The sequence below is a fragment of the Stenella coeruleoalba genome, assembly GCF_951394435.1.
Source record: "Stenella coeruleoalba genome assembly, chromosome: X".
Taxonomy (NCBI): Eukaryota; Metazoa; Chordata; class Mammalia; order Artiodactyla; family Delphinidae; genus Stenella; species Stenella coeruleoalba.
In genome coordinates, this window is record NC_137152.1 from 66,668,094 (window position 1) to 66,693,612 (window position 25,519).

Genomic DNA, 25,519 nt, shown 5'->3' on the forward strand with positions numbered 1-25,519 from the left:
CAGTAGAATTAGAAATGAAAAAGGACAAGTAACAATTGACACTGCAGAAATACAAAAGATCATGAGAGATTACTACAAGCAACTCTATGCCAATAAAATGGACAACCTGGAAGAAATGGACATATTCTTAGAAATGCACAACCGGCCAGGACTGAATCAGGAAGAAATCGAAAACATGAATAGACCAATCACAAGTACTGAAATTGAGACTGTGATTAAAAATCTTTCAACAATATGCCTGCTAATGTAGGGGACACAGGTTCGAGCCCTGGTCTGGGAGGAACCCACATGCCGCCGAACAAATAGGCCCATGAGCCACAATTACTGAGCCTGAGCGTCTGGATCCCATGCTCCATAACAAGAGAGGCCGCGATTGTTAGAGACCCGTGCACCGTGATGAAGATTGGCCCCACTTGCCACAACTAGAGAAAGCCCTCGCACAGAAACGAAGGCCCAACACAGCAAAAAAAAATTAATTAATTTATAAACTCCTACCCCCAACATCTTAAAAAAAAAAATCTTCCAACAAACAAAAGCCCAGGACCAGATGGCTTCACAGGCGAATTCTATCAAACATTAAGTGAAGAGCTAACACCTATCCTTCCCAAACTCTTCCAAAATATAGCAGAAGGAGGAACACTCTCAAACTCATTCTATGAGGCCAACATCACCCTGATACCAAAACAAGACAAGGATGTCAGAAAGAAAGAAAACTACAGGCCAATATCACTGATGAACATAGATGCAAAAATCCTCAACAAAATACTAGCAAACAGAATCCAACAGCACATTAAAAGGATCATAAACCATGATAAAGTTGTGTTTATTCCAGGAATGCAAGGATTCTTCAATATACACAAATCAATTAATGTGATACACCATATTAAAAAAATTGAAGGAGAAAAAATATATGGTCATCTCAATAGATGCAGAGAAAGCTTTTGACAAAATTCAACACACTTTAAGATTAAAAACCCTGTAGAAAGTAGAAATAGAGGGAATTTTCCTCAACATAATGAAGGCCATATATGACAAACCCACAGCCAACATCGTCCTCAATGGTGAAAAATTGAAACCATTTCCACTAAGATCAGGATGAAGACAAGGTTTTCCACTCTCACCACTCTCTTTCAACATAGTTTTGGAAGTTTTAGCCACAGCAATCAGAGAAGAAAAGGAAAAAAAAAGAATCCAAATTGGAAAGAAGAAGTAAAGCTGTCACTGCTTGCAGATGACATGATACTATACATAGAGAATCCTAAAGATGCTATCAGAAAACTACTAGGGCTAATCAATGAATTTGGTAAAGTAGCAGGATACAAAAGTAATGCACAGAAATCTCTGGCATTCCTATACACTAATGATGAAAAATCTGAAAGTGAAATCAAGAAAACACTCCCATTTGCCATAGCAACAAAAAGAAAAAAATACCTAGGAATAAAGCTCCATATGGAGGCAAAAGACCCGTTTGCAGAAAATTATAAGACACTGATGAAAGAAATTAAAGATGATACAAATAGATGGAGAGATAAACCATGTACTTGGATTGGAAGAATCAACATTGTGAAAATGACTCTATTACCCAAAGCACTCTACAGATTCATTGCAATCCCTATCAAACTACCACTGGCATTTTTCACAGAGCAATAACAAAATATTTCACAATTTGTATGGTAACACTAAAGACCCCAAGTAGCCAAAGCAATCTTGAGAACGAAAAATGGAGCTGGAGGAATCAGGCTCCCTGACTTCAGACTATACTACAAAGCTACAGTAATCAAGACAGTATGGTACTGGCACAAAAACAGAAATTTAGGTCAGTGGAAGAGGATAGAAAGCCCAGAGATAAACCCATGCACATATGGTCACCTTATCTTTGATAAAGGAGGCAGGAATGTACAGTCGAGAAAGGACACACTCTTCAATAAATGGTGCTGGGAAAACTGGACAAGTACATGTAAAAGTATGAGATTAGATCACTCCCTAACACCATACACAAAAATAAGCTCAAAATGGATTAAAGATCTATATGTAAGGCCAGGAACTATCAAACTCTTAGAGGAAAACATAGGCAGTACACTCTATGACATAAATCACAGCAAAATCCTTTTTAGCCCACCTCCTAGAGACACGTAAATAAAAACAAAAATAAACAATGGGACCTAATGAAACTTAAAAGCTTTTACACAGCAAAGAAAACCATAAACAAGACCAAAAGACAACCCTCAGAATGGGAGAAAATATTTGTAAATGAAGCAACTGACAAAGGATTAATCTCCAAAATTCACAAGCAACACATGCAGCTCAATAACAAAAAAACAAACAACCCAATCCAAAAATGGACCAAAACGCTAAATAGACATTTCTCCAAAGAAGATATACAGACTGCCAACAAACACATGAAAGAATGCTCAACATAATTAATAATTAGAGAAATGCAAATCAAAACTACAATGCAATATCATCTCACACCAGTCAGAATGGCCATCATAAAAAATCTATAAACAATAAATGCTGGAGAGGCTGTGGAGAAAATGGGACACTCTTGCATGGCTGGTGGGAATGTGTATTGGTAGAGCCACTATGGAGAACAGTATGGAGGTTCCTTAAAAAACTACAAATAGAACTACCATATGACCCAGCAATCCCTCTATTGGGCATATATCCTGAGAAAACCATAATTCAAAATGAGTCATGTACTAAAATGTTTATTGCAGCTCTATTTAAAATAGTCAGGAGATGGAAACAGCCTATTGTCTATCATCAGATGAATGGATAAAAAAGATGTGGCTCATATATACAATGGAATATTACTCAGCCATAAAAAGAAACAAAATTGAGTTATTTCTAATGAGGTGGATGGACCTAGAGTCTGTCATACAGAGTGAAGTAAGTCAGAAAGACAAAGAAAACTACCATATGCTAACACATATATATGGAATTTAGGAAAAAATGTCATGAAGAACCTAGGGGTAAGACAGGAAAAAAGACACAGACCTACTAGAGAATGGACTGGAGGATATGGGGAGGGGGAAGGTTAAGCTGTGACAAAGTGAGAGAGTGACATGGATATATATATATATATATATATATATATATATATATATACACACTATCAAACATAAAACAGATAGCTAGTGGGAAGCAGCCGCATAGCACAGGGAGATCTGTTTGGTGCTTTTTTACCACCTAGAGGGTTGGGATAGGGAGTGTGGGAGGGAGGAAGATGCAAGAGGGAAGAGATATGGGAACATATGTATATGTATAACTGATTCACTTTGTTATAAAGCAGAAACTAACACACCATTGTAAAGCAATTATACTACAAGAAAGATGTAAAAAAAAACTTGTAGAAACCAGTTAAAGATAAAAAAAAAAAAAAACAAGAAATGGCAGCTATAGAAGCCTAAAAGTCGTAGCTTCTGAAAGTCGGATTCTGACAATAAACCCCAAAGGAAAGGAGAGAAGGGAAAGATGGCGGAAGAGTAAGACCCGGAGAGCACCTTCCTCCCCAATGATACATCAGAAATACATCGACACTTGGAAGAACTCCTACAGAACACCCACTCAACGGTGGCAGAAGACCTCTGACTTCCCCAAAAGCAAGAAACTCCCCACGTACCTATGTAGGGCAAAATAAAAATGAATAAACTGAGACAAAAGAATAGGGAAGGGACCTGCACCAGTGGGAGGGAGCTGTGAAGGAGGAAATGTTTCCACACAGTAGGAAGGCCCTTCACAGGCGGAGACTGTGGGTGGTGAAGGGGGGAACATTCAGAGTGGCGGAAGAGAGCATAGCAACAGAGGTGCAGAGAGCAAAGTGGAAAGATTCCCACACAGAGGATCGGTGCCAACTGCACTCACCAGCCCGAGAGGCTTGTCTGCTCACCCGCTGGGGCCAGGAAGGGGGTGTGGGAGCTGAGGTTCGGAATTCGCTAGGATGCCGGGAGAGGACTGTTGGCGTGAACACAGCCTGAAGCGAGCTAGCGCACCACGGGTAGCCAAGAGAGAGGCCAGGGAAAAGTCTGGACCGGCCAAAGAGGGAATAGACTTTGTTTCCTGGTGCGTGTAGAGAGGGGATTAAGAGTGCTGCTTAAAGGAGCTCCAGAGATGGGTGTGAGATGCGGCTAACAGCGTGGACCACAGAGACGGGCACCAGACACCAGACGCGAAGGCTGCTGCTGCCACCACCAAGAAGCCTGTGTGTGAGCAAAGGTCACTATCCACACCTCTGTTCCGGGGAAACTGTGCACCCCACCACTGCCAGAGTCACGGGATCCAGGGACAACTTCCCCGGGAGAACGCACAGCACACCTCAGGTTGGTGCAACATCCTGCCGGCCTCTGCCAGCACATGCTCGCCCTACACTCTGTGCCCCTCTCTCCCCCAGGCCTGAGTGAGCCAGAGCCCCTGAATCAGCTGCTCTTTAATCCCACCCTGTTTGAGCGAAGAACAGATGCTCTCTGGTGTCCTGCACACAGAGGCGGGGCGAAATCCAAACCTGGGCCCCAGGAGCTGTGCGAACAAAGAAGAGAAAGGGAAATTTCTCCCAGCACCCTAAGGAGAAATGGATTAAATCTCCACAATCAACTTGATGTACCCAGCATCTATGGAATACCTGAATAGACAATGAATAATCCCAAATTGAGGAGGTGGACTTTGAGAGCAAGATTTATTATTTTTTCAACTCTTACTCCTTTGTGAGTGTGTATGTGTATGCTTCTCTGTAAGATTTTATCTGTATAGCTTTGCTTTCACCATTTGTCCTAGGGTTCTGTCCGTCCGTTTTTTTGTTTGTTTGTCTGTTTGTTTTCTTTTTTAAAAAATTTTCTTCTTAATTTTTATTTTAATAACTTTATTTTATTTTATCCTCTTTCTTTATTTCTCTATACTTTTTCTCCCTTTTATTCTGAGCCGTGTGAATGAAAGGCTCTTGGTGCTGCAGCCAAGAGTCAGTGCTGTGCCTCTGAGGTGGGAGAGCCAACTTCAGGACACTGGTCCACAAGAGACCACCCAGCTCCATGTAATATCAAACAGCGAAAATCTCCTAGAGATCTCCATCTCAATAACAACACCCAGCTTCACTCAACGACCAGCAAGCTACAGTGCTGGAAAACCAATGCTAAACAATTAGCAAGACAGGAGCATAACCACACCCATTAGCAGAGAGGCTGCCAAAAATCATAATAAGGCCTCAGACACATCAAAACACACCACCAGACGTGGACCTACCCACCAGAAAATCAAGATTGAGCCTCATCCACAAGAACACAGGCACTAGCCCCATCCACCAGGAAGCCTACACCACCAACTGAACCAACTTTACCCACTGGGGATAGACACCAAAAACAACGGGAAGCACAAATCTGCAGCCTGCAAAAAGGAGACCCCCAAAACTGTAAGATAAGCAAAATGAGAAGACAGACAAACACACAGCAGTTGAAGGAGCAAGATAAAAACCCACCGGACCTAACAAATGAAGAGGAAATAGGCAGTCAACCAGAAAAGATTACAGAATACTCATAGTAAAGATGACCCAAAATCTTGGAAATAGAATAGAGAAAATGCAAGAAACATTTAACAAAGGCCTAGAACAAATAAAAAGGAAACAAGCAATGATGAACAACACAATAAATGAAATAAGTACTCTAGAAGAGATCAGTAGCAGAATAACTGAGGCAGAAGAATGGATATGAGACCTGGAAGATAAAATAGTGGAAATAACTACTGCAGAGAAGAATAAAGAAAAAACAACTGAGGACAGTCTCAGAGATCTCTGGGACAACATTGAACGCAACAACATTCAAATTATAGGGGTCCCAGAAGAAGAAGAGAAAAAGAAAGGGACTGAGAAAATATTTGAAGAGATTAAAGTTGAAAACTTCCTTAATATGGGAAGTGAAATAGTTAATCAAGTCCAGGAAGAACAGAGAGTCCCATACAAGATAAATCCAAGGAGAAACACACCAAGAAACATATTAATCAAACTGTCAAAAATTAAACACAAAGAAAACATATAAAAAGCAGCAAGGGAAAAACAACAAATAACACACAAGGGAATCTCCATAAGTTTAACAGCAGATCTTTCAGCAGAAACTCTGCAAGCCACAAGGGACTGGCAGGACATATTTAAAGTGATGAAAGAGAAAAACCTACAACCAAGATTACTCTACTCAACAAGGACCTCATTTGGATTTGATGGAGAAAGTAAAACCTTTACAGACAAGCAAAAGTTGAGAGAGTTCAGCACCACCAAACCAGCTTTACAACACATGCTAAAGGAAATTCTCTAGGCAAGAAACACAAGAGAAGGAAAAGACCTGTAATAACAAACCCCAAACAATTAAGAAAATGGGAATAGGAACATACATATCGATCATTACCTTAAATGTAAATGTATTAAATGCTCCCACCAAAAGACACAGACTGGCTGAATGGATACAAAAACAAGACTCATATATATGCTGTCTACAAGAGACCCTCTTCAGACCTAGGGACACATACAGACTGAAAGTGAGGGGATGGAAAAAGATATTCCATGCAAATGGAAACAAAAAGAAAGCTGGAGTAGCAATTCTCACATCAGACAAAATAGATTTTAAAATAGAGAATATAAGAAGAGACAAAGAAGGACACTACATAATGATCAAGGGATCAATAAAAGAAGAAGATAAAACAACTGTAAATATTTATGCACCCAACATAGGAGGACCTCAATACGTAAGGCAAATACTAACAGCCATAAAAGGGGAAATCGACAGTAACACATTCATAGTAGGGGACTTTAACACCCCACTTTCACAAATGGACAGATCATCCAAAATGAAAATATACAAGGAAACACAAGCATTAAATTATACATTAAACAACATGGACTTAATTGATTTTTATAGGACATTCCATCCAAAAACAAAACAAAAAAATACACATTTTTCTCAAGTGCTCGTGGAACATTCTCCAGGATAGCTCATATCCTGGTCACAAATAAAGCCTTGGTAAATTTAAAAAAAATTGAAATTGTATCAAATATCTTTTCCAACCACAACGCCATGAGACTAGATATCAATTACAGGAAAAGACCTGTAAAAACTACAAACACATGGAGGCTAGACAATACATCACTTAATAATGAAGTGAACACTGAAGAAAACAAAGAGGAAATAAAAAAATACCTAGAAACAAATGTCGATGGAGACACGACAACCCAAAGCCTATGGGATGCAGTAAAAGCAGTTACAAGTGGGAAGTATATAGCAATACAATCCTACCTTAAGAAACAGGAAACATCTCAAATAAACAAGCTAACTCGTACCTAAAAAATTAGAGAAAGAAGAACAACAAATACCCAAAGTTAGCAGAAGGAAAGAAATCATAAGGATCAGATCAGAAATAAAAGAAAAAGAAATGAAGGAAATGATAGCAAAGTTCAATAAAAGTAATAGCTGGTTCTTTGAGAAGATAAACAAAATTGATAAACCATTAGGCAGACTCATCAAGAAAAAAAGGGAGAAGACTCAAATCAATAGAATTAGAAATGAAAAAGGACAAGTAACAATTGACACTGCAGAAATACAAAAGATCATGAGAGATTACTACAAGCAACTGTATGTCAATAAAATGGACAACCTGGAAGAAATGGACAAATTCTTAGAAATGCACAAACTACAAAGACTGAATCAGGAATAAATAGAAAATATGAAAAGACAAATCACAAGCACTGAAATTGAAATTGTGATTAAAAATCTTCCAACAAACAAAAGCCCAGCACCAGATGGCTTCACAGGAGAATTCTATCATACATTTAGAGAAGATCTAAACACCTATACTTCTCAAACTCTTCCAAAATATAGCAGAGGGAGGAAAACTCCCAAACACATTCTATGAGGCCAACAACACCCGGGTACCAAAAATAGAAGATGTCACAAAGAAAGAAAACTACAGGCCAATATCACTGATCAACATAGATGCAAAAATCCTCCAAAAGATACTAGCAAACAGAATCCAACAGCACATCATACACCATGATAAAGTGGGGTTTATTCCAAGAATGCAAGGATTCTTCAATATATGCAAATCAATCAACTTGATATACCAAATTAACAAACTGAAGGAGAAAAAGCATATGATCATCTCAATAGATGCAGAGAAAGTTTTTGACAAAATCTAACACCAATTTATGATAAAAACCCTACAGAAAGTAGGCACAGAGGGAAATTTCCTCAACATAATAAAGGTCATATATGACAAACCCACAGCCAACATCGTCCTCAATGGTGAAAAACTGAAACCATTTCCGCTAAGATCAGGATCAAGACAAGGTTGCCCTCTCTCACCACACTTATTCAACATACTTTTGGAAGTTTTAGCCACAGCAATCAGAGAAGCAAAGGAAATAAAAGGAATCCAAATCAGAAAAGAAGAAATAAAGCTGTCACTGTTTGCAGATGATATGGTATTATCCATAGAGAATCCTAAAGATGCTACTATAAAGTGACTAGACCTAATCAATGAATTTTGTAAAGTAGCAGGATACAAAATTTATGCACAAAAATCTCTGGCATTCCTATACACTAATGATGAAAATTCTGAAAGTGAAATCAAGAAAACACTCCCATTTACCATAGCAACAAAAAGAAAAAAAATATCTAGGAATAAACCTACCTAAGGAGACAAAAGACCTGTATGCAGAAAAGTATAATACAGTGATGAAAGAAATTAAAAATGAGACAAATAGATGGAGCGATATACCATGTTCTTGGATTGGAAGAATCAACATTGTGAAAATGACTCTGCTACCCAAAGCAATCTACAGATTCAGTGCAATCCCTATCAAATTATCACTGACATTTTTCACAGAACTAGAACAAAAAATTTTACAATTTGTATGGAAACACAAAAGACCCTGAATAGCCAAAGCAATCTTGAGAACAAAAAATGCAGCTGGAGGAATCAGGCTCTCTGACTTCAGACTATACTACAAAGCTACAGTAATCAAGACAGTATGGTACTGACACAAAAACAGAATTATAGATCAATGGAATGGGATAGAAAGCCCAGAGATAAACCCACGCACATATGGTCACCTTTTCTTTGATGAAGGAGGCAGGAATGTCCACTGGAGAAAGGACAGCCTCTCCAATAAATGGTGCTGGGAAAACTGGACAGGTACATGTAAAAGTATGAGATTAGAACACTCCCTAACTCCGTACACAATAATAACCTTAAAATAGATTAAAGACCTAAATGTAAGGTCAGAAACTATCAAACTCTTAGAGGAAAACATAGGTAGTACACTCTATGATATAAATCACAGCAAGATCCTTTTTGACCCACCTCCTAGAGAACAGGAAATAAAAAATAAACAAATGGGACCTAATGAAACTTAAAAGGTTTTGCACAGCCAAGGAAACCATAAACAAGACCAAAAGACAACCCTCAGAATGGAAGAAAATATTTGCAAATGAAGCGACTGACAAAGGATTAATCTCCAAAATTTACAAGCAGCTCATGCAGCTCAATAACAAAAAAACAAAAAATGCAATCCCAAAATGGGCAGAAGACCTAAACAGACATTTCTCCAAAGAAGATATATAGATTGCCAACAAACACATGAAAGAATGGTCAACATCATTAATCATTAGAGAGTTTCAAATCAAAACTACAATGAGATATCATCTCACACCGGTCAGAATGGTCATCATCAAAAAATCTAGAAACAATAAATGCTGGAGAGGGTGTGAAGAAAAGGGAACACTCTTGCACTGCTGGTGGGAATGTGAATTGGTATAGCCACTATGCAGAACAGTATGGAGGTTCCTTAAAAAACTACAAATAGAACTACCATATGACCCAGCAACCCCACAACTGTGCATATACCCTGAGAGAACCATAATTCAAAAAGAGTCATGTACCAAAATTTTCATTGCAGCTCTATTTACAATAGCCACGACATGGAAGCAACTTAAGTGTCCATCATCAGATGAATGGATAAAGAAGATGTGGCACATATATACAGTGGAATATTACTCAGCCATAAAGAGAAATGAAATTGAGTTATTTTTAGTGAAGTGGATGGACCTAGCGTCTCTCATACAGAGTGAAGTAAGTCTGAAAGAGAAAGACAAATACCGTATGCTAACACATATATATGGAATGTAAGAAAAAAAAATGTCATGAAAAACCTAGAGGGAAGATGGGAATAAAGACACAGACTCACTAGAGAATAGACTTGAGGATATGGGGAGGGGGCAGAGTAAGTTGTGACAAAGTGAGAGAGTGGCAGGGATATATATACACTACCAAACGTAAAATATATAGCTAGTGGGAAGCAGCCACATAGCACAGGGAGATCAACTCTGTGCTTTGTGACCACCTAGAGGGGTGAGATAAGGAGGGTTGGAGGGAGGGAGATGCAAGAGGGAAGAGATATGGGAACATATGTATATGTATAACTGATTCACTTTGTTATAAAGTAGAAACTAACACACCACTGTAAAGCAATTATACTCCAATATAGATGTAAAAAAAAAAAACCCAAAGGAAAATATGAAGTGTTTGGGATGTCATATAAGAATTTATAACATCTTTCTTTCAAACTTAAATGAGTATCTTTGTTTCCATTAGAGTTAATTTTCTAAATGACACAGAAAATTTATTTGCTAAAGAAATTTTTCATGATTCCTTTTGAAAAATTTACACTATTCTATACAGCTGGCTTCCATTATATAGACTGTATGAAAGTGATATATCATCATTTTATAAGCTTGCCTTAAGAAGTTTTTTTTTCTTTTGTTTTTATTGAAGTAAGGTCGATTTACAATATTATATTATTTGCAAGTTTACAGCATAGTGATTTAATATTTTTATAGCTTATACTCCGTTTAAAGTTTTTATAAAATAAAGCTATATTTCCCTGTGTCATACAATATATCTTTGTTGCTTACCTGTTGTATACATAATAGTTTGTGTCTCTTAATCCCATATCCCTATCTTACCTTTCCCCATTCCTTCTCCCCACTGGTAACCACTAGTTTGTTCTCTATATCTGTGTGTCTGTTTCTGTTTTGTTATATACATTTGTTTGTTTTATTTCTTAGATTCTACATATAACTGATAGCATAGAGTATTTGTCTTTCTCTGACTTATTTCACTAAGCATAATACTCTCTAGGTCCATCCACGCTGTTGCAAATGGCAGAATTTCATTCTTTGTTATGGCTGAGTAGTATTTCACTGTATATATATGTCATATCTTCTACCATTCATCTGTTGATGGACACTTAACTTGTTTCCATATTTTGGCAATTGCAAACAACACTGCTATGAACAATGGGGTGCATGTATCTTCAAATTAGTGTTTTCCTTCTCTTTGAATACATACCAAGGAGTGGAATTGCTGAATCATATGGTATTTCTATTTTTAGTTTTTCAGGAAACTCCATACAGTTTTCCATAGTAGCTGCACCAATTTATCATTAAGGTCCCATTTGTTTATTTTTGCTTTTATTTATTTTGCCTTGGGAGACAGATCCAAAAAAATATTACTACAATTTATGTCAAAGGGTGTTCTGCCTATGTTCTCTTCTAAGATTTTTATGGTTTCCAGTTTTATATTTAGATCTTTAATCCACTCTGAGTTTATTTTTGTACATGGTGTGAGGAAGTGTCCTAGTATCATTCTTTTACATGTAGCTGTCCAGTTTTCCCAGCACCACTTATTGAAGACACTGTCTTTTCTCTATTGTATATCCCTGTCTCCTTTCTGGTAGATTAACTGACCTTAAGTGTGTGGGTTTACCCCCCCCACACCTGCATTGGAAGTGTGGAGTCTTAACCACTGGACCACCAGGGAAGTCCTGAGGAATTTTATTATTAATATTTTTCCTTCAATAGAAATCCCCAGTCTGCTTCCCATCTGTGTTGTTTTGTTTAGATTCACATCTCTTTGCTGAGTACTGTAATTGAGATTATTATTATTATTTTTTTTGGCTGTGCCAGGTCTTCAATGCTGCGCGTGGGCTTTTCTCCAGTTGCGACAAGTGGGGGCTACACTTCGTTGCAGTGCACGGGCTTCTCATTGCAGTGGCTTCTCTCGTTGCAGAGCATGGGCTCTAGGTGCGTGGGTTTCAGCAGTTGTGGCTTGTGGGCTCTAGAGCTCAGGCTCAGTATTTGTGGCACATGGGCTTAGTTGCTCTGCGGCATGTGGGATCTTCCTGGACCAGGGCTCGAACCCATGTCCCCTGCATTGGCAGGTGAATTCTTAACCACTGCACCATCAGAGAAGTCTCGAGTTTAATTTTTCATCACCACAAATTTATTTGGTGACACAATGTATAGGACAGGAAATGTAATTAGCTTGTTTGAGTTATGCTGTAATAAAACCCATTTTTTTCGCAGCTGGTATGATACATGAGAGCCTTCTATAGGTTCTAAAAATCTAAATTGACAGTGTGAGCAGTAAGATTTCTAGTTAGGATTCAGCAATTTAGTATGACAACAGCCATTTTCTTAACATTTACCATATTCAATTGGCAATCTAGCCTTAGGTTATGCATAGTTGGTGCTTATGGTAGTCTGCCTCTATTTTGTTCTTCACAGCCAAACCTTTAGTGTTAAGATCTTGTGTAGCAATTTCAAAAGCAGTTATTTGTGTCTTTAAAACCTGGAGAATCTGCTACATTTAATAAATGGTAGCTTCAATGGATCTGCCATTTTAATATCTTTAATTTTTAAGTATTAATGTAGAGTCTTTTATATCCCTACCCACCTGTATCCCTCTTCTTGTCCTCAAAAGCATTGTATCCAAAGAAATTTGATAATTTAAAAACTAGACACATTAAATATTCTTCTAAGTGGGTAGGAAGAAGAATAGGTGAATAATGACAGTGGTATGCTGGAGCATACTAGCACTTCCTCAGGAGAGCTGATTGTGTGCATCTCTTTTCAATTCTGTCACTTTGATAGCTTCAAGTCAGCTATGGTGGGGATAGTAACATAATGCAAATCAGCAAACAGTACAAATCAGGGCTTCATCTTCACCAGAGAGCTAGTTTAAGTATTTACAAGCACACCGAGTGTATAGGAAAAGGAAAGTATGAGGACAGAATATGGAGAAGTAGTTTGAAGCTAACTGGAAGGGATTAGTTAACTTACTTTTGTTACAATTAAAATATGAGGTACAGCCAAAAAATGAGTCCATATTTGGAAGGGGTGAAAACATTTCATTGTATTTGTGCTTACAAATTCACTTTTCTAATTTAAAATAAAGTAACTTAGTTACTAAGTGAATTGAATCTAATTAACTCTTTTGGAATAATGTAATCGAGTAACTAAGTTATTTGATAATGAGAATAATTCACCTCATCTTAACTTTTACCTCTAACTTGATAAAAAAATATCATAAATATTCTTAAATAATGTGAAACCTGGGAGAGCAGGTTTCACATTATTCTAAGGATGTTGATTTGAGAGAGGTAAATTGACAAGGATGTTGGTCAAGAGAGTTTTAAATTTAAGCTGGTCCTGGCAAGGTCTACATCAAATGGGTGAGGGTTGTGACTGAAATTTTAAAGCAAGACCTGGAACTAAGTGATCAGAAATGGAGGAAGGAGCTGCAGAAACAGAGTTGGATGTTGACATAATGTGTAAAATATTATGAAACTAAAAGTAACGCTTATCTGAAGTGGGTGTTAAGATAGCATCAGGCCAGGAGAACTCTCTTTTAGAGACCTGTGGCTTAGACCTATGTGTAACTCAGTGCCTTCATTAGTGAGGCTACCCTGGATATTCTGAACAAGCTCCCCTGCAGATAATGGTCAATAACTCTCAAATCTTAAAGATAATCTTTACCTGGACAAAATCCTCATTAGTATTCTAATACTAATGGAAAAAATTGTTTAATATAACTTAGAATTATAGGGCTTCCAAGGACCACAAGCATTCATCTAGGCAATTCTCCTGTTTCTAAAGAAACCTGTTCCTAAGCAACATTCTAGTAATATTTTTAATCTGTGTATGTCATGAGCAATAAACTACAAAAACTCAGCATACATGAATAATTTAATGTGGTAATCAAATAAAACTTACAAAGTCAGGCCTTTTTAACTCAAATCTAATCTACATTTATTAAGCTCCCACAATATTGAACACCATCCTGGATATATTCCCATATGTCATCACATTTAATCTTCAGGAGAGGAGGGAGTTAACTCTGTTTTACAGTTAAGAATATTAAATATGAGTAATCACTATGTTACTGAATGCACTAAAGCAAAATTTGCAAACATTTCATTTAAATGATCTTAATTATCATGAGTTTTGTATAGTCAAACAGAGGTTTTAGATTTTTTTTTAATAACCAGCACTTACAGAAAAGCAAAGCCCACTTTTTCCTGTCTTAGGTTGTATTTCTGTTTCCCTTTTCTCACACCATACCTAGTGATGGTAATACTTGCCCTTTCATTGAATGATGACCTCATACCAGATATTAAATAAATTCTTTATATATATTCTCTCATTTAAGCTCCACAACAATGTTGAGATATTATTATCCCCGTTTTCAGAGGAGGAACCAAGTCTCAGAGAGGTTAACCTCACAACATTTGTAAATAAGGAAATCAGGATACAAACTTAGCAGCACCTAACTTCAAAGTCCATCATTTATATAAGCACTTTTTTATATTGCCTTCTGTGCTCATGTGATATTCACATTCTTTAAAAAGAGATACTTTTGGGGAAATCTGACTATGTACTGGGTAATAGATGATACCAAGAAATCATTTCCATTTTATTAGGGATGAGGTTAACAGTGATTATGTAAGAAAATGTCCATTCTTAAAGAGATACATACAGAAATATGTAGAGGTGAAAAGATGTGATGTCTGGGTTTTGCTTTGTACTATTTCAGCAAAAGAATGGTTTAGATAAAGCAAATTTGGCAAAGTAATGACAACTGTTGAATCTGAGTTATGGATGTATGGGGGCTTCACCATTCTTCTCTCTTTACATTTGTGTATATTTAACATTTATATAATTATTATTTTTAAAGAAGTCATGAACCTAATATAATCAAGCCCTCTATGGCCCTATTGTTCCTCAGTTCCACCTCAATGGCCAAGAGAAGAGGTTCTCATATTCTTATCTGCCTCATGCCTTCTATCTAAGGGGTCATACACAGCAGAACAAACAGATGCATACTCCTTATTTCCTGACAAGAATGAGCTACTTTAGGTCTTGGGTGCCAAAAGGTATTGAAGGTAATAGAAATTTATAACTACAGAAAGTTATAATATGTTCATTATACCCTGTCGGTTCATCAAAAAAAAAAAAAGTCACACTCCCTAGGCATTCTCTTAACACCTTACACAGACTTAATTTACCTCATACAACTTATCACTATATGATATTATATTATATATTTACATGTTAATTGTCTTTTTTCCCCCACTATACTATAAGTTCCATGAGGGAAAGGATCTTGTCTGACTTGTTTACACCTACATTCCAAAAAGCTGGAACAGTGCCTGACAAATAGTAGGCACTCAATAAATATTTTTTGAATGAATGAACAAATGAATAAAGGGCTAGCTGCAATCATTTGTGAATTTCTGTCACTAAGCAAGGAAAACATTAATACATAAGATTCATTACTACATGCTCAAGTATAAATAAGTAAGTTGGGAGCTCAGGAAGAGGTAGCTTTCCTGTGATGGCTGATGATGGTGGTATAAATGTGTTCAGGTGTCAGGTGTTGTAGATGGCTTGAATAATACAGTACCAATTCCCATTCTGAAGAAGGGTTAGGACAGTGAGGATCTCTAACCATCTTCAATCTTGGATAGAGGTCTACATGGACCAAGGCTAAGGACATTGAATCAGACCATTAAAGGATTTAGAATCTCAGTGTCTGAAGTCTCCAGAATTACTTGAGGTCACTGACAATGTTGGAAAGAGGGCCCCAGGTATCTTGCTCCTCAGAGAGATGGAGATCCTTACTCAGTGTTCACTGATGTATATTTGTTACCTGGGTCTGGGGCCGGGCCTGATACCCTGCTTCAGCTTTGTTCATCTTGCCCTAGAGTAAGGAGAAAAAAAAAGAAACAATTTTTTACATTTCTACCCTATGCTCTGGAAAACTTTAATGCTAAAGTGAACTTTAACGATAGCAGGTGAGTCCCTTTATTGGACTAGGTGTAGAGGGAGAGAACACATAGACAGTAAGACCATGAAAGGGATAGGAGATGAAGAGGGGTAGATGCTACAGAGAAAAAGTGGAAGCAAAGACAGATTTTGCCTACTTATCAGTTTGCAGCATGAGTATTTGAGTTCTTATGTGACTGCACTCTTAATTGTCTCTCTAAAATGATACACTTTCAATCTCTGTGACAAATATCAAATTTTAAGAAAGAATCAAAATTTTAATAAATAATATATAAATACCTTAAGAAAGGCTACCTGACATTGGAATAGCTAGAATGGGAATAGAGTATGTTACATGTTTTATAAGAATGGAGTGAACACACTAGCACAACACTTGTGAAATTCCTTATAAATGTGAAGAAACTTAGATCATGTACAAATAGGACTACATGTACATCTTTTTAAGGAACTAATATACAAATTTAGTGAGTGGCTGAAGTGTTAAAGTGGAAATTATTCAGTTTTAAAGCCCATGTTCTATAAATGAAGACTTTTTAAATCTAAATTACTTCATATGTTAGATAGTAACACTACCTTACAAACCACAACTTTATAAAAAGCAATACCATACCTTGACAACAGAAAAAGAATATTATAGGCACTTCAAACATGTGGTCAAGGAATTTATAGAAATAAGAACAATTTATCTGAAGTAATAATATGCTCATTATGCCTTGCCTACCCTACCTCCCTATCAAAAACAAAAAAAGGGTAAATCCCTAGTCCAGGGAAGTGCTACATAGAGAAGAACAGCTTGGGTGGGTTGGGGGACTACAAGCTCCTGTCAGACATGCCATTGCTGAAATACTACAAATACCCCAAGGACCACGAATTTGGATACCATCTGAACTGTAGTTAAGCCTGTTGATGTAAAATTTCCAAGCTACAGGGCAAGGCTAATGTTGGTTACACACTATCCTTAGAGTAATTAAAAGCCTAAATCTCTCCACTACCACCATTACTATCACCCACTCACCCTCTGTATTATACTTCCCAGTAAGAGAAATAATGATAATGATTGAGAAAAAATGGAGTTCTCACAGACATAAAATTAGACATGCAGTGTCATGAGGAGGAGCTTTTATTAAATCAAATAAAGAGAATATAAATAATACTAGACTAGTACAATATCTCTTTTCCTTTCCAAATTAATGTGGAAAGGTTAATGTGATTAGATAGGACTGAAAAACACTGGACCAGGGTAAATCCAAGGGAAAAGCTGATGTGAGCAGCTTAGAAAATTCTGCTTCCAGAAGAGGACTTAGGTAAAGGGAGTCACAGAGTGGGTACTCAGACTTCTCTTTAATCTGAACATTGGGCTGAAGGAGCAAGAGTGGCCTCGAGGTTCAAACATAGTTTGGCTCAGTTTATTGTAACTTTACTGTGTATATTCCTTAATATAAACCTGGGAGACTACTATTTCCAGCATTATGGTCAGAAACATGAAAAATCTCTTACTATAGTACACTTAGAAATGTTGGAAAAACAGCAACATCCTTTTAAATGCATAGGCAAGCTTGCAAAAAAGTAAGGGAAGGACTTACATTTCAGTAATGAAAGGTGAGGTTATTCTCACCAAACCCTCCTGAGAAAACAAATTAAGATACTGGATAAAATATTTGTTCAAAAAATATCTTTAGAAACAACAAAGAAATGATAAGATAGTTTGGAACTTCCAGGCAAAATTTGAAGGAAAAGTAAAAATGCAGAGAGGTAAGAGCACAGAAGCTATTTTGCCCCTGAGAGCATTTGGCCAACCAGATAAATTTGAACTTTGGAAGCTGGGTCCTCAAAATATAGACCCTCAGGGTACTCAGGGTAAAAGTAAAACATAAGTATACTATTTTTGTGACACAAATACCCATCACTTGTATCATCCAGAAAACCTCAAGCTGTGAATTTAGTTTAACAAGGTAACAGACTTGTAGTGTCCCTAGGCATCCAGAAGCAGATGCAAATTGTCCCTGAAAAATGTCACTTTTATTCTAGGTCTCAAGTTATTTCCACAGTTAATTGTTCAAGGTACAATAAGCAACATGCAATGATACTCAAATATATAAAGAACCTACATATCAAAAGGAAAACTAGTGGAAAAAATAGCAGATTCAAAAAGACTTCAAATAATAAAATTATCAGAAATACCTTTAAAACAACTATGGTTACTAGTATTAAATAATTAAAAAGAGAATATATTAACAATTTGGGAAGGAATAAGAAATTATAAAACGTGGCTCAGCAGACTTGATAAAGCAGATTTGATGGAACTTATAAAAGTAAAAAATACAATAGCAAAAATTTTTAAATAAGTAAAATGCATGGCTTTTAATAGGAAATTGGACATAACTGAAGAGATAATTTATGAACTGGGATATAAATCAAGAGAAATGAGCCATGATGGAAGCATAGAGAGATAAAATGATTGAAAATATGGAAAAGAAGTAAGAGATATGAGAAATAGAATGAGAACGTCTAACATGTGGTTAGTTAGAGTCCCAGAAGGAGGAAAGAGAAATGATGGGGTAGAAGCAATATTTAAAGGGATATTGGTTATGAGTTATCCATAATGCTAAGAAAAGTTTGGAAGTAAAAAAATAGAAAAAATATACCATAAAATTTTAATTCTTAAAAAGTGATGTAGCTATTTATTTTTAATTATTGTGTTTTATCTATTTGTTAAAAAATGCATATATCTATGGCAGTCAAAATAGGCTTTAAAAAATCATGAAAGAGGGCTTCCCTGGTGGCACAGTGGTTGAGAGTCCTCCTGCCAATGCAGGGGACACGGGTTCGTGCCCCGGTCCAGGAAGATCCCACATGCCACGGAGCAGCTAGGCCTGTGAGCCATGACCGCTAAGCCTGCACGTCCGGAGCCTGTGCTCCGCAATGGGAGAGGCCGCAACAGTGAGAAGCCCGTGTACTGCAAAAAAATAAAAAATAAATAAAATAAAATCACAAAAGAAGAAGCAGATTACTTCATGGTGATAGTTTCAATTCACCATGATAATGTGAGAAAGCAAACATATGCATATAATAGCATAGCCGTAAAATGTTTAAAGTAAAACTTGAGAGAAACACAAAAGGAAACAATGACGTCTCATTATAAAAGAAGTAGGAAGAAACCAGTAAACATAGAAGATTTGAATAAGATGATTAATAAACTTGGCAAAATGTTTCCAACAACCGCAGAATATACACTCTTACACACACAACATATTATTTTTTTAAAAAAATTACAGAACTGGGCCTTGAAGCTAATTCTGGCAAATGCAGAAATCTATATAATAATAAAATATGTGGCTTCAGCTAAGGGGCTGGGTACTGGATGGTAAGAAAACTGATACTGGAGCTTGGGAAAACAATGATTCATGCCACTAAGTGACAAATACTTTGATACAATGGTTTCCTGCAATAATTGCGGAAACAAATCATGTTATAGCCACAAATTTCAAACACTTAAAAATTTATAGGGACAGTTCCCTGGCAATACTTATTAAGACAGACAGAGAGTTGTGGCGGGGGGGTGGGGAAGGAGAAGGGAGAAAGAAAATGTGGAGGGGAACATATACCCAAGATTAGGAATAAAAAAGGAGTTACAATTATGTTGTAGATATTTCAAAGAGACTATAGTGAATAATTTTATGCCAATAAATTTGAAAATGTAGAAAAAATGGACAAATTCTCCTAAAAATACAATTTTTTCAAAACTGACTCAGAAATAAAAACCCTGAATAATGCTATAACCTTTAATAAAACTAAATAAGTTGTCAAACTTTTTTTCTACAAAGAAAATTCCAGATTTAAGCTTAGATAGTGATTTACACCACACAAATAGAAATATAGATCAATGGAGTGGATAGAAAGCCCAGAGATAAACCCATGCACCTATGGTCAACTAATTTATGACAAAGGAGGCAAGGATATACAATGGAGAAAAGACAGTCTCCTCAATAAATGGTGCTGGGAAAACTGAACAGCTACATGTAAAAGAATGAAATTAGAACACTCCCTAACACCATACACAAAAATAAACTCAAAATGGCTTAAAGACCTGAATGTTAGGCCAGACACTATCAGACAGAGGAAAACATAGGTAGAACACTTTTTGATATAAATCACAGGAAGATCTTTTTGGACCCACATCCTAGAGTAATAAAAATAAAATGAAAAATAAACAAATGAGACCTAATTAAACTTAAAAACTTTTGCAGGGCAAAGGAAAACATAAAAGAGACGAAAAAACAACTCTCACAATGGGAGAAAATATTCGCAAATGAAGCAACTGATAAAGGATTAATGTCCAAAATATACAAGCAGCTCATGCAGTTCAATATCAAAAAAAAAAAACACAATCAAAAAATTGGCAGAAGACCTTTATAGACACTTCTCCAAAGAAGACATACAGATGGCCAACAAACATATGAAAGGATGCTCAACACCACTAATCATTAGAGAAATGAAAATCAAAACTAGAATGAGGTAGCACCTCACACTGGTCACTATGACCATAATCAAAAAATCTACAAACAATAAACTGGAGAGGGTGTGGAGAAAAGGAACCCTCATGAACTGTTGGTGGAAGTGTAAATTGATACAGCCACTATGGAAAACAGTATGGAGGTTACTTGAAAAACTAAAAATAGAACTACCATATGACCCAGCAATCCCATTACTAGGCATATACCCAGAGAAAAACATAATTCAAAAAGACACATGCACCCCAATGTTCATAGCAGCACTATTTACAATAGCCAGGATATGGAAGCAACCTAAATGTCCATCAACAGATGAACGGATAAAGAAGATGTGTTACATATATATACAATGGAATATTACTCAGCCATAAAAAAGAACAAAATTTTGTCATTTGTAGAGACGTGGATGGACCTAGAGACTGTCATAAAGAGTGAAGTAAGTCAGAAAGACAAAAACATCATATATTAACACATATGTGAAATCTAGAAAAATGGTATAGATGATTCTATTTGCAAAGCAGAAATAGAGAAACAGACATAGAGAACAAATATATAGATACCAAGGGGGAAAGGGGATTGGGAGGAATTGGGAGATGGGAATTGACACATATACACTCTTGATACTATGTATAAAATAGGTAACTAATGAGAACATAGTATAGCACAGGGAACTCTATTTAATGCACTGTAATGACCTGAATAGGAAGGAAGTCCAAAAGGGAAGAGCTATATGTATATGTATTGCTGATTCATTTTGCTGTACAGTAGACACTAACACAACATTGTAAAGCAACCTACTCCAATAAAAAAATATTCTTAAAAAACAATTTTTGGTATGCAAACTCTTCAAGAGAACATGTAAAAGAATGAAATCTCCCCAACTCATTTTATGAAAACAGAATATCCATGACACCAAAATCCATCAAGGAATGTACAAGTAAAAATAATTAAAGACAGGGCTTCCCTGGTGGCACAGTGGTTGAGAGTCCACCTGCCGATGCAGGGGACACGGGTTCGTGCCCCTGTCTGGGAAAATCCCACATGCCGTGGAGCGGCTGGGCCCATGAGCCATGGCCACTGAGCCTGTGCATCCAGAGCCTGTGCTCTGCACTGGGAGAGGCCACAAGAGTGAGAGGCCCGCATACCGCAAAATAATAATAATAATTAAACGTAACATTACTAATGAACACAGATATAAAGATTCTATACAAAATATTAATAGAGTACAACAATGTGTAAAAGGATAATATGCTATGACCATTGAACTTTTTCTTGAAAAGTAACATATATTTAACATTAGGAAATCAAATAATATAATTCATCACTTTAATAGATTGAAAGAGAAAACTTATGAAAATTTCTCTGTAGATTAAAAATGTTTGATAAAATTCAACATCTTTTTATGACTAAAATACAAACAAAACTTGTAGTAGAGGAAAAACAGAAACAAATTTAATCTCATTCTAGGTAAGTAGCCCCCAAATCAAAAAGCAAAAGCTATATAAGATTTCATATTTCATGATGAAACATTAGGAACTTGCCTTTTGATATCAGGACACAAAATAAGGATAATTGCAAAAAAAAAAAAAAAATAAGGACAATTGCTATCACCATTTCTACTCAACAGTTTGCTAGAAGTCCTAGTCAGCACAGTAAAGCAAGACTGTGAAATAAAGGTATAAGGAGTGGGAAGGAAGAAAATAAAGTGCCATTTTTCACAAATAATGTAATTGTCTATGCAGAAAGTCAAAAGAATTTGTCAATTCTTTTTTTTTTGCCGTACGTGGGCCTCTCACTGTTGTGGCCTCTCCCATTGCGGAGCACAGGCTCCGGACGCGCAGGCTCAGCAGCCATGGCTCACGGGCCCAGCCACTCCATGGCATGTGGGATCTTCCCGAACTGGGACATGCACCCATGTCCCCTGCATTGGCGGACGGACTCTCAACCACTGCACCACCAGGGAAGCCCTGTCTATTCTTTTAATAGCAAATGACCTCAACATGTTCCTGCATATAAAAATCAGTAGTTCTTTAATGTACCAACACCAAGCAGTTAAAATAAGATTAAAATATCTATTTCTGTATTTACATATCTAGGAATAAATATAAGTTAATATATGCAAGATCCTTCCACATAGAAACTTTTTATACTTTATTTAGAGACATTAAAGAATACCTAACACCTTAAGAGATATAGCACGTTTAAAGATTGGAAGACTCAGTATTGTAAAGATGTCAGTTCTCCCCAAACTGATCTACAGATGCAATGTAATTACAGTGTAAAAAAAATGCAATTTTTAAAAAGAACTTGAAAAGCTGATTCTGATATGTACATGTATGTAGAAATGGTCAAGAACAGCCAATACACTCTTGAAGAAGAATGTGGGAGAAATTGTTCTACCAGTTATCAAGAATTATGTTAAATTTTACAGTAATTAAGATAGTATGGTCCTGATTCTGGAAAGGGCACATAAACCAGTGGAACAGAAAACAGACCAGAAAAAGTTTCATGAATATAAAGACATTGCATATATGACAGAGCTGGCATTAAAGATTAGTGGGGAATTAATAACTTTTCAATAAATGGTCTGAGGTACAAGGTATCCATGTTGAAAAAAGTAAGTCAAACTCTGCCTCATATCAAACCAATAAATCCAACTATGAATTGCAAAATCATAAAGCTTTTCAAAGACAGTACAAGCTCTTCATGATGTCAAGGTAGGGAGGAACTTCTTAAATAAAAAACAAAATTTATAGGATGCAGTGAAAACAAGGCTTAAAGGAAAACTTATACGTCTAAATGCATATAGTGAAAGAGAAGAAAGATCGCCAATGAATAACCTAACTCTACACCATCAGGAACTAGAAAAGATGAACTTTGAGAAGATCAACAAAACTGACAAATATTTAGCTACATTGGCTAGCCAAAAGAGAAAGGGGGAGAGACAGAGAGAGAGGGTAAGAGAGAGAGGGAGAGATGACTCTAATTATGAAATCAAAAATGAAAGTGAGGACATTACTGCTGAGTTTACAGAAGTAAAAAAGGATTATAAGAGATTATTATTATTTTTATAAGAGATTATTATGAACATTTCTACACCAACAAATTGGATAATTTAGATGACATGGACAAATTCCTAGAAACAAACAATCTACCAAAAGTGATTCATGAAGAAAAAAAATCCGAATAAACTTATAACTACTAAGGAGGTTGAATCAGTAATCAAACACTTCCCAATAAAGGAAAGCTCAGGACCAGATGGCATATTTGGTGAAATCTGCCAAATATTTAAGAATTACCACCAGTCCTTCTCAAATTCTTCCAAAATATTGGAGAGAAGGGAACACTTCCTAAATCATTCTGTAAAGTCTGCTAGCTAAGCCAGACAAAGACACTACAAGAAAAGAAAACTACAGACCAATATCTCTTATGAATACTGATGCAAAATGTATCAACAAAATACTGGCAAACCAAATTTGGCAGCATATTAAAATGATTATACACCATGACCAGGTGAGATTTATTCTTGGAATGCAAGGATGGTTAAACATATAACAATCAATCAATGGAATATACCACATTAATAAAATGAAGGAATGAAAAACAAGTGGTCATCTTAATTGATGCAGAAAAATTATTTGACTAAATGGAGCACCATTGATTGATAAAAATAATAGACTAGGAATAGTAATAAAATTCTTCAAGAAAATACAGACCATATATGAAAAATCCACAGCTAATATCATAGGCAGTGGTAAAAGACTGAAAGCTTTCCCACAAGATCAGGAACAAGACAAAGCTGCCTGCTTATGCCACTTCTCTTCAATACAGTATTAGAAATTTTATCTAGAGAATTAAGGCAAGAAAAATGCATAAAAGTCATCCACATTTGAAAGAAGTAAAATTATTTTTGTTTATAGACAATGTAGAAAACCCTAAAGATTTCACAAAGAATTTTTAGAGCTGATAAGTGAATTCAGTACAGTTGCAAGATACAAAATCAACACAAAAATCTATTGTATTTCTATACACTAACAATGAACAGCTCATAAAGGAAAATAAGAAAATAATTCAATTTACAATAGATTCAAAAAGAATAAATACTTAGCAAAAATTTTAACCAAGAAGGTAAAAGACTTGAATACTAAAGATTTTAAGATATTACTGAAATAAAGAAGATATAAATAAATGGACAAAATCCCATTTTCATGGACTGGAAGACTTAGTTAAGAAGACTATACTACCCAAAGTGATCTACACGTTCAATGCAATCCCTATCAAAACACTAATGACATTTTTTTTGCAGAAATAGAAAAACCTATCCTAACAGGTTGATGGAATCTCAATAGACCCAGAATAACCAAACAATCTTGAAACAGAATAACGAAGTTGGTGGCCTCACATTTCCTGATTTCAAAAATAACTGCAAAGCTACAGTAGTCAGAACAGTGTGGTACTTATATAAAAACAGACATGTAAACCAATGGAATAGAATAGAGACCCCAGATAGAATCCCTTACATATATGGTTATATAATTTTTGACAAGTGTGCCAAGACCATTCAATGGGGAAAGGACAGTCTTTTCAACAAATGGTTCTGGGAAAACTGGATATCCACATGCCAAAGAATGAATTTTGACTCTTACAACATGTACAAAAATTAACTCAAAGTGGATCAAAGATCTAAACATAAGAGCTAAAGAAAACATTGGATTTGAATAAACATTTCTCCAGAGAAGATACACAAATAGCCAATAAGCAAATGAAAAGATGCTAAGCATCATTAGTCATTAAGGAAATACAATTAAAAACCACGATGAGATACCACTTCAAACCCATTAGAGAAATAAG

The 25,519-nt window shown here is 36.2% G+C and overlaps 1 protein-coding gene across 11 annotated transcripts in view; it reads right to left on the reverse strand.

Annotated features, from left to right (window-relative positions):
- HDX (highly divergent homeobox) overlaps nucleotides 1-25,519 on the reverse strand; it is a 262,642-nt gene that overhangs the window by 193,353 nt on the left and 43,770 nt on the right. For 8 of the 11 annotated variants that reach the window (XR_013825636.1, XM_079909945.1, XM_079909940.1 and 5 more), the window contains one exon: nucleotides 16,021-16,071. The exons of the other annotated variants lie outside the window; for them this stretch is intronic. Coding sequence is in view for 7 of the 8 variants with exons in the window: in XM_079909945.1 (XP_079766071.1) it covers nucleotides 16,021-16,065 (45 nt within the window). In the remaining variant the exon portion in view is untranslated. The remainder of the gene's footprint in view (nucleotides 1-16,020; nucleotides 16,072-25,519) is intronic. 11 annotated transcript variants of the gene reach the window in all.